This window comes from Marmota monax, unplaced genomic scaffold (assembly GCF_021218885.2).
Source record: "Marmota monax isolate L192 unplaced genomic scaffold, Marmota_monax_Labrador192_F-V1.1 WCK01_AAM20220418_F8-fsc00145, whole genome shotgun sequence".
NCBI lineage: Eukaryota > Metazoa > Chordata > Mammalia > Rodentia > Sciuridae > Marmota > Marmota monax.
Window position 1 is genome coordinate 829,084 of NW_026695201.1, and position 9,369 is coordinate 838,452.

General features: G+C 44.6%; 1 protein-coding gene across 2 annotated transcripts; it reads left to right on the forward strand.

Moving 5' to 3' along the window:
• The first annotated feature begins 3,076 nt into the window (after positions 1 to 3,076).
• On the forward strand, positions 3,077 to 8,861 carry LOC124082605 (antigen-presenting glycoprotein CD1d). Of its 2 annotated transcripts, XM_046429071.2 has the most exons (6): positions 3,085 to 3,318; positions 3,611 to 3,877; positions 4,146 to 4,424; positions 4,902 to 5,180; positions 6,071 to 6,173; positions 6,281 to 8,861. In XM_046429071.2, exons 1-6 carry the CDS (start codon positions 3,144 to 3,146, stop codon positions 6,300 to 6,302), a joined length of 1,125 nt encoding a protein of 374 aa, XP_046285027.1. In that variant the 5' UTR covers positions 3,085 to 3,143; the 3' UTR covers positions 6,303 to 8,861. The 2 variants fall into 2 exon arrangements, with proteins under 2 accessions (XP_046285028.1, XP_046285027.1); XM_046429072.2 differs by lacking the exon at positions 4,902 to 5,180 and having other exon boundaries at positions 3,077 to 3,318.
• The last annotated feature ends 508 nt before the right edge of the window (positions 8,862 to 9,369 follow it).

Here is a 9,369-nt window from a genome sequence, read left to right on the forward strand (position 1 = left end):
AAAAAAATTTCCATAAGTCCAAATAGCCATAACTGGATCTGAGGTTATGCAGCTAGGAATTATTTATTAAAAAAAACCCAACAAAACAAAGCAAAACAAGAACAACCAAACCAAATAAAAACAAAAACAACCCACATTCTTGTCTTTACATATGAGAGAATTTTTGCATCAAAAGTTTGACATACAGATAAATTAAATAGAACTCTTCAAGTTTTTAAATGGAGCTCGTAAATTTGGAGAATGAAGTTAGGTGTTGTACCATGATCCACACAACCGCTTTTCTTTTCACGTCTCTGCCCACAGTTTCCTTCCCATCCACAATTTGGGCTATTTTGAACTTTTACTTAATCACTTAGTCCTCTATTTGTTACACAGATAAGTTTTCTGTGTTCTTTCAAACTGTTTTGGGACATTCGTTATAGTAAGCTAGGTGGGTTAGGGCGATCTCCAGGATCCCAGCTCAGGGTGAGGGGCAGATGCTTGTTCTCTAGGGACACAGGGGTACGGGAGGAAGGGAAGTATTCATGTGGTCAGATGGGAGGAAGTGGAGCCAGGAGATGTGATCCTTACATGTGCTGTCCCTCCACTGACAAGAGCACACAGAAAGAGACACACACATGAATGTTTCTATAATGACAGGCTCTGCAGGTGCTGGGAGGAAAGGTTTGCAAAGCAAGTTAGTGTGCAAGGAGTGCAGGTGGGGCTGGCCTAGTTCTCCTGCCTTTGTTCACAGTCTGGGAGGCTCAGAAGACTCCCCTGAGAAAGTGACCTCAGAGCCAGAGGTCAGAGTGGAAAAAACTAGGCCCAGGAAGTGGTGAGGGGAGCAGAGGGGACCAAGTTCCCCAAACTGAGTGAACTCTTTGTGCAGAGGCTTTTGGCAGGAAGATTCTGTGCATATGAGAAAAACTGAAAGCGTATCATCATGAAGAGAGACTGGGGTGCAAGATGATGTTCAAAGGTTGAGCAGGGTAGGGCCACGTGCTCTTGTAGGCCATGCCATTGATTTTTGCTCTCCTACCGAAGACAGCTATTTCCAGGGACTCGGCAAAACATTAGGGTGGTGATGAAGGTGGAAGGTGGAGAAAGAGAGCCATTTAAGAGCTATGTAATGTGGAGCCTCGCTGGTAGTGGGTGGGTCAAAAGATGGGGGAGAGGGGTGTCAGGATGCTGCTGAGGCTCTGACTGATTAAAGAAGGAATCACTGTCCAGGGGATCAGGACTCCAAGCCACTGTGTCTGTCACAATTTCTTGTTTTCATTGTGAGAAGTGGGTATTTGTCCCTCCAGGTTCACAGAAACATTTGAATCTTATGTCTTGTCTTTAGAACAGAGGCTCATATTAGGAGAGGGAGGGAGCAGGAAGGCAGGAGAGGAAGCCAGTAGGTAGAGAGGACAGGCAGGAGGGGTGAGAGGTGGAGGGCAATGCAGGGGAACTGGCATGACCAGGAATATTGCTCTTTGGGTTCCAGAGCATTGTGATCAAGTGAATAGTGCTACGAAGGGAGTCACGCACATTTTTTGGTTTCTTATCTTTATACTGCACTATAATTCATTAAGTGTGCAATATTGTGTGTCTAAAATGTACACCGATTAATTGAAATTACTTAATTGCTTAAAACTACTTATGATCATGGGAGCTGGTGGAAAAAAGGGGCTGATTGATCCGTGCAAGCTTGCCATAAATGTGCAATTTTTACAAAGCTGTTATCTGGGAAACACAATAAAGTGACATGCAAAAAAAAATGACATGGGATATGTGCACTCGAAAGAATCTTAGTCAACCTAATGCAATTCCCTTGATATACTCTCACAAGGATGTGGGTCCTGAGGAGGGGCCCCAAAAGAAAGTGACGCAGGTCCTGAGGTTCCTTGATGTCTGAGGTTCCTTGATGTCATGGCAAAATAGAGTTGAAGGACGGCACAGATTGACTTTATTTAATTTTAATTTTATTTTTTTAGTTTTCAGTGGACATAACATCTTTATCTTATTTTTAAGTGGTGCTGAGGATCCAACCCAGCACTCCGTGCATGCCAGGAGAGCGTGTTACCGTTTGACCCACATCCCAAGCCCTTGATTTTATTGTGAGAAAGAAAGCAGTACACACTCTGACAGGGTAGAGTATAGGTGCTGGTGAAGAATGTGCTAGATATATCTCAGCCAGGAGTATTTATATATGAAACATCTGTAGTACAGGGACATGATCTAAGAGGGTGGTTTAGTCCTGCTTTGTGACAGTAAGTGGAAGGATTAACAATTACCCAGTAGGCGTCATTTTCTTTTCTGATTTATTTTTGAAGAAAAATCACTTTTTGCAATCCCCCCCACCTCCCCCCCCAGGGGGGGCTTCATTGTTCTGCATGTGAACTTAAATATTACTACATTGGTGTAACATTGAGGGTTTGATGCAGAGTATGACATATAGATGATGTAATCAATTCTCAATGTATGAGTTGTAAGAATATCTACTTGTTGAGCAAAGGCATTTCTCAGACCTGTTTTTTTCTTGTGGGTCCAGGTCAGGAAAGAAGTTATTTAAGGACCTGGGGGTAAGGACTAACAACTGCTGGAACAGTGCTGTTTGTAATCAGAGTAGGTGAAAGAGACTTTGCACTTTTAATCCACGTGAAAGTGGACTTTAAATCTGAACCTTAAATCCAGGCCACTCTTGATTTTTATCCCCTGTCTCCTTTCTACCTATCCTGTCTTCTACCTCAGGACACTGAGAAAATTGTTTTTAATGTGGTAGTTTATGGACAATGTAACAGATTCACTTGTAGATTTTTTTTGGAAGACTTAAAAGTGTAAAACAAATCAAAATCACCCATAGTCTCTCCACCTGGCGACCCTCACCGCCAAACCAAATTCTTTCATATATATATATTGGCACTATCGCAGTCGTAACACAGATGCACTTAATGTCCTCTTTTAACAGTTAGATAACAGTTGTAAAATTTCGCATGTGCTATTTCATATTCCTTCTGCATTGAGACAGATCCTGGGAAAGTGAGTTGGTTGTGAAACCCAGTGAAGTGAGCCACAGCTTCAGGACTCCTTGCAGATGGAACCGCTAGGGGCGAGGGGGACAGTCTAGCAGAACAGTGAAGCGCACCCCAGCAGGAGCGGGGCGACTGCCTGAGCTGCACATGGGACTTGGCTGTGGTCCCCCCGAAAGCGCAGCGCAAGAGGCTGCTGGGGGCGTGGCGTGGAGGGCAGCGCCTTGGGAAGGGCGGAGCCCGCAAGATCCCAGACTCCAAGGCATGGGGTGTATGTGGTTCCTGCTGTTGTGGGTGATCCCCCAGGCGTGGGGAAGCTCTGATGGTGAGTGGCCCAGGGTGCCCGCGTACTGGCGCTAAAGGGCGGAGAGAGGGCGCGGGCTTGGGACTTAGGGAAAGGCTCCCCAGGGCGCTGGGATGAGCCCTGGGCCGCGGAGCCCTGAGGGCACAGATGCACCAGAGATTGCGGGGTCTCTGGCTCCCGACGCGGTAAGGCTCAGGGTCAGCGCACCCCAGCTGACCCTCCTGGACTCACCATCTGCTGTTGTTCCTTCCTCTCCCTGTGCTCTCTGCCCCGTGGGCCATTCCTGTACTCACCCAGTCTTCCTTGTTCCCAGTCCTGCGAAGGAGTGTCCTCTTCCGCTATCTCCAGATCTCCTCCTTCACTAACAGCAGCTGGATGCGCACTGACGCCTTGATCCTGTTGGGGGAGCTGCAGACGCACACTTGGAGCAATGCCTCGGACACCATCAGCTTTGTGAAGCCCTGGGCCCAGGGCACCTTCAGCAGCCAGCAGTGGGTCCACCTGCAGAATATATTTCGGGTTTTTCGAAGCAGCTTCACCAGGGACATACAGGAATTCGCCAAAATGCTGTCCTTAGAGTGTGAGTTGAGCGGATGGATCCAGGGCAGGCGCCACAGTGTGAGAATGGGCATGGAAGTCCTGCTGGGAGAGGGGATGAGGTTGTCTGCTTTCTCCCCCTCTGAGGACTTGCACTTCTGCCTGGCTGGGCCCCAGTTTCAGGCATCAGGCCACCCACTCTCATTTCCTTCCACTGTGGGTCCCCCGTGTAACCCCAGTACCAGTCTCTTGTCCTTCTTCCCTTTCAGTCCTTTAAAGCTCATTTGAGTTTTGCACGTTTCTCTCCACAGATCCCATGGAGCTGCAGCTGTCTGGTGGCTGTGAGGTGCACCCTGGGAACGTCTCAGAACACTTTCTCCATGTAGCATATCAAGGAGAATATATCCTGAGTTTCCAGGGAACTGCTTGGGAGCCTGCCCCACAGGCCCCCCAGAGGGTAGATTTGGTCATCAAAGTGCTCAACCAGGACGAAGGGACAAAGGAAACAGTGCAGTGGCTCCTCAATGACATCTGCCCCCAATATGTGAATGGCCTCCTAGAGACAGGGAAGTCAGAACTGGAGAAGCAAGGTCAGCCTTCTGTCCTCTCCATCTATCCTACTTTTAAGCTTCAAGTAGGTTTTTCCATCCCAGGGTTTGCTTTCCTTTAAGCATCAGACAAAGATCAAGACATAGGGGATGGATAAGGCATGAGGGTATTTGTTCATATCACCCAGTGTCACTGAGTACCTGCTGGGTTCCATGAGTTGAATTAAATCAAATCTGTGGGTCAGAATTGATTCAGACCATGTTTGAGACATGCTGTGTGCTCCAGCTGAGCTCAGGGTGTTAGAGTAGGAGGTGAGGCATTTATAGGGCACTGGGATCAGGGGAGGGGAAGGAGATGAGGCATGGGTCTCCTGGGCAAGGTGACACAAAGGGATCAAAGCTACTTGGAGACTCCACCTCCAGAAGTGGACCTTTGGGGAGCATGAACCTTGGAGGAGGCCTGGGACCTCTGATGCAGAGTTCTTACCTTATGGTTTCCTCATCCCTTATTGGATACAGTGAAGCCCGAGGCCTGGCTGTCCAGTGGCCCCAGTCCTGGGCCTGGCCGTTTGCTGCCGGTGTGCCACGTGTCTGGCTTCTACCCAAAGCCCGTGTGGGTGATGTGGATGCGAGGGGAACAGGAGCAGCAGGGCACTCAGAGAGGTGACATCCTGCCCAATGGTGATGAGACGTGGTATCTCCGAGCAACCCTGGATGTGGCAGCTGGGGAGCTGGCTGGCCTGGCCTGCAGGGTGAAGCACAGCAGCCTAGGAGGGCAGGACCTCGTCCTCTACTGGGGTGAGAAAGGGCTGGGGCTGTGTTGGAAATGGAGGCCGGTGGTTCTCAAGCATAGAGGGAGCGACTGTGAAGGATGAAATTGGCACACCAACTAGGAGGGCTAGAAGGATGGATTCCAGACACAGTAAAGAGGAAAATAGGACTGAGATCCGATGTGTTAATACAAGATGAAATGGGATTGATAATCTTAGAGATCTGGAAGTTGTTGGCAAATAATGAATCCCTGGAAGCTGGGCATGACAGCACTCATCTGTATTCCCAGCTGCTGGGGAGGCTGATGCAGGAGAATTCCAAGTAGTTTGCTAGACTAGCCAAATTAGGGAGACCTTGTCTCAAAAAGTAAAGGCTAGAGATGCAGCTCAGTGGTTTGTCCCAGATTCTAGGATTCAACCAGCAGCACTGCATATAAAATGAAAACAGCATCTGGGAAGATTCATTTCCCAGCAGAATGGGGATCAGGGACTTACGAAAAGCAGGTTAACAAGGAGAGCTGTGGTTTACTGAGTGCTTCCTGGGTGGGGGCCTGTCCACTCTGTATCCAGTGCTTTACCTGAGCATCACCACTCTCCTTTGAAGCAGTTACTGTTATTCTATTTTACAAATGAGGAAATTGAGGCTGAGATAGGTTAACTACCCAGAGTCTCACAGAAGGTGGAAGAGCTGGATATCGATTCAGGTCTGCCTGGCTACACAGCTTCACCTGTACACTACATTATTATATAGTGAAATGAACTGTAGTGGAGGTGCCTAGACCCTGTGAAAAGGTGGGGAGTCTAAACTTCTGAGGAATAGAAGTTGATGCTCTAAATAGGGGGAGGAAAAAGGCAGCACCTGGTCCCTCACATGTGCTAGACCAGGGAACTTGATACATGGTCCTGTGTCCCCTGCAGGTGGGAGCCACACCTCTGTGGGCTTGGTCATCCTGGTGGTACTGGCTTGCCTGGTGCTGTTCTTTGTGCTCATTCTAGGCTTCTATTGGATCAGGAGACACCGGTGAGTCTCCCCTTCCATCTGTTCCTTCCCTCCTCCTCTCTCCTCCTCTCTCCTCCATCCCCTGTTCCTGTTTCCTGAATGGTGTCTCCCTTTCTCTTCCCTCACAGCTCCTATGAAGACATCTTGTGAGTCTTCTGGTCACTTCCATGTCTGGAGCCCAAGACCCCAAGTCCCCAGAACTGCAGTCTTTGCCTGCTTAGGAATGGAGGATGAATGGAGAGTTAACCTGGAGAAGTAACAAAGAAAAGGGTCATCCACATCCTTTCAATGTTTATCTAAAGAGTTCGAGTCCTTTTTCTTGTATGACAAGTTTTTAAGCCCAAGTGATTCTGTGCAAACAGGAGCCCCAACTCCTCTGATGACCTGCTGGCAATGAGCAGGTAAGGGCTGGGGTAGCAGTGCTCTTGTTGGCCATAGAGTGACATGGTCTGTCCTGAGCTGGAAAAACGTGTCCTTTGCAAAGGTGGTAGCTGCAGTGGCCAGCTGTCAAGTACCCAGTCAAACTCTGGCCTGATTGCAGCCTATGTTTCTCCCGAAAACTGGAAATCTAGAATTTTATGACATGTGATTTAAAAAGTTAACTTGTCTTTGGATAAAATATTCTTTGTGATAAATAAGCATTGCTGACTGGTCCTATCTCATGTGCACCAATATCATGTCTCTTTTCCCTTTTTCAAGATCCATTTTCAACACCCGTTTACCACGAAAAATTTTCTGAATCATGAAGAACTGACATATATCTGTTCTCCTGAGCACCCTCCTTATAAAATCTTATTAGTGTTGCTAACAAACAAACTTGAATAAAATAAACTTAAAGTATAATTTGAATACAAGAAGGGGTTCCTATAGTTCAACGAATTATACTAATATCTACACCCATGTAACTTCTTTCCCATCTTCCCAGAGTTCACAGAAACTTTTCAGTTCCCCAAAGTCTGTGATTTCTCCTTGTTAATACCAGCATGAGTTTGTGTTGATCTACATTCTACTTCTTTTTGTTTTACCAGTCTGATAATTTGATATAAATGGAATGGAATGTTTGTGTTCTTCACTTGACACAATGTGTGTTGAGACTCATCCATGTTCCATTTATCAATAGTTCCTTCCCATATACTAATACTTACGGATTAAAGGAATCACAAACTTTGGTGATTTATAATGCTGGGCCATCAGGAATGAAGCTGCTCTGAACATTTACGCAGAGTCTTTGGGCGCCCTTGGTTTTCCTTATCTCAAGTAAATCCTGAGAAGTGGAACTGTGAAACTGAATAGTAAATGTGTTTCAGTTTTTTAATCTATTGGTTATTTAAAAATACATTGTGTGTTGGGCTGGGGATGTGGCTCAAGCGGTAGCGCGCTCACCTGGCATGCGTGCCAGCTGGGTTTGATCCTCAGCACCATATACAAACAAAGATGTTGTGTCCGCCGAAAACTAAAAAAATGAATATTAAAATTGTCTCTCTCTCTCTTTTAAAAAAAATATATTGTGTAATTATCAAATGTTTGCTGTATTTTATGGGTATTTTAGTCATTGGCTTTCTGTTTGATTCCCCAAATATATTTTGTGTGGTTTTAATCTTTTGAAATCTGTTGGAAGTTGTTTGCTATCTGCAGTCTCTCTCTCTGAATATTCCATGTGCACTGCAAAAGAAAGTGTTCTGTTGTTGGGTGGACTGCCTTATAAATGTCAGTTAGGTTGTTCTCTAAATCTTCTATATCCTTACTAATTTCCTGTCTACCTGCTCTGTTACTTATTGAGACATGAGAGTTGAAATCTCCAACTATATTTGTGGATGTAAATGTTTTCCCTTTCATTTCTAACTTTTTGTTGTATTTGCTCCAGGTTTTTTTAAGTTGTGTTATTAATATAAAATCAGTTTTTTTTGGTTGACTGACCCTTTTATCATCATTAAATGATTTCTTTTATGTCTGATATTTCTTGTCCTGAATTCTACTCTGATATTAAAATCGTCACTCTTTCTTTCTTTCTTTCTTTCTTTCTTTCTTTTAAATAGATGAACATAGTACTTTTATTTTATTCATTTATTTTTATGTGGCGCTGAGAATCGAACCTAGGCAAGCGCTCTACCTGTGAGCCACAACCCCAGTCCTCTTGCTTTCATTTATCAGGTTTTTTTTTTTTTTCAATATTCATTTATTTTAGTTCTCGGCGGACACAACATAACATCTTTGTTTGTATGTGGTGCTGAGGATCGAACCTGGGCCGCACGCATGCCAGGCGAGCGTGCTACCGCTTGAGCCACATCCCCAGCCCCATTTATCAGGTTTTGTTAAGTGTATCTTTTGCCATCTTCTGCTTTAACCTATCTTTGTTCTCTTTACTTAATTTTTCATTTATTTAATATTTCTTTACTGATATACATGACAGTAGGGTGTAATTCGACACACACACATAAAATAATTTTAACATTTTCCACTTAGGATCCCATTATTGTGATTGTACATGATGTGGGGTTACATTGGTCATTTAATCATAAAAAAGATAGGAAAGTCATGTCAGATTCATTGTACTGCTGTCTTTGTTCTTAAAGTGTGTTTTCTGTAGACTGCAGAGAGTTGTATTTTACCTTTTTATTCTATATGACAATCTGATTTTTTAATGATTGTTTAGACCATTTGCATGTGATGTGTTGTATTAAAGCAATATAATTTTTGGGTATGGTTTAAGTCTTCTGTCTTGCCATTCTTTTCTTACTAGCTCCAACTTTCTTGTTCCTTTTTAAGATTTTATTTATAACCAAGAGTAGCTTTTTGGCTATGTATTTATGAGTACATCAGCGGTCCAGCATTCAATATAATTTTTTGGTTGTATCACAGGCTACTTTTATTATCTTAAAAATTTATTTATTTATCCTAATTTGTTACACATGACACCAGAATGCATTTCAACTCATAGTACACATATAGAACACATTTTTCATTTACCTGGCTGTACACAAAGTAGAATCACACCATTCGTGTCTTCATACATGTACTTAGGGTAATATTGTCCATCTTATTCCACCATCTTTCCTGCTCCAATGACTCCTCCCTTCCCCTCCCTCCCCTTTGCCCTATCGAAAGTTCCTCCCATGGTCCCCCAACCCCCATTAGGAATCAGCAGCCACATATCAGAAAAAACACTGGACCTTTGGTTTTTTGGGATTGGATTACTTCACTTAGCATGATATTCTCC

What these genes read in the sequence shown, in the direction of transcription:
- LOC124082605 (XM_046429071.2), top strand. Translation starts at nt 3,144, where the DNA reads ATGGGACTTGGCTGTGGTCCCCCCGAAAGCGCAGCGCAAGAGGCTGCT. An exon ending in GTCAGAACTGGAGAAGCAAG is followed by an intron (nt 4,425 to 4,901) that starts GTCAGCCTTCTG and finishes TATTGGATACAG; the next exon opens with TGAAGCCCGAGGCCTGGCTG. An exon ending in TATTGGATCAGGAGACACCG is followed by an intron (nt 6,174 to 6,280) that starts GTGAGTCTCCCC and finishes CTTCCCTCACAG; the next exon opens with CTCCTATGAAGACATCTTGT.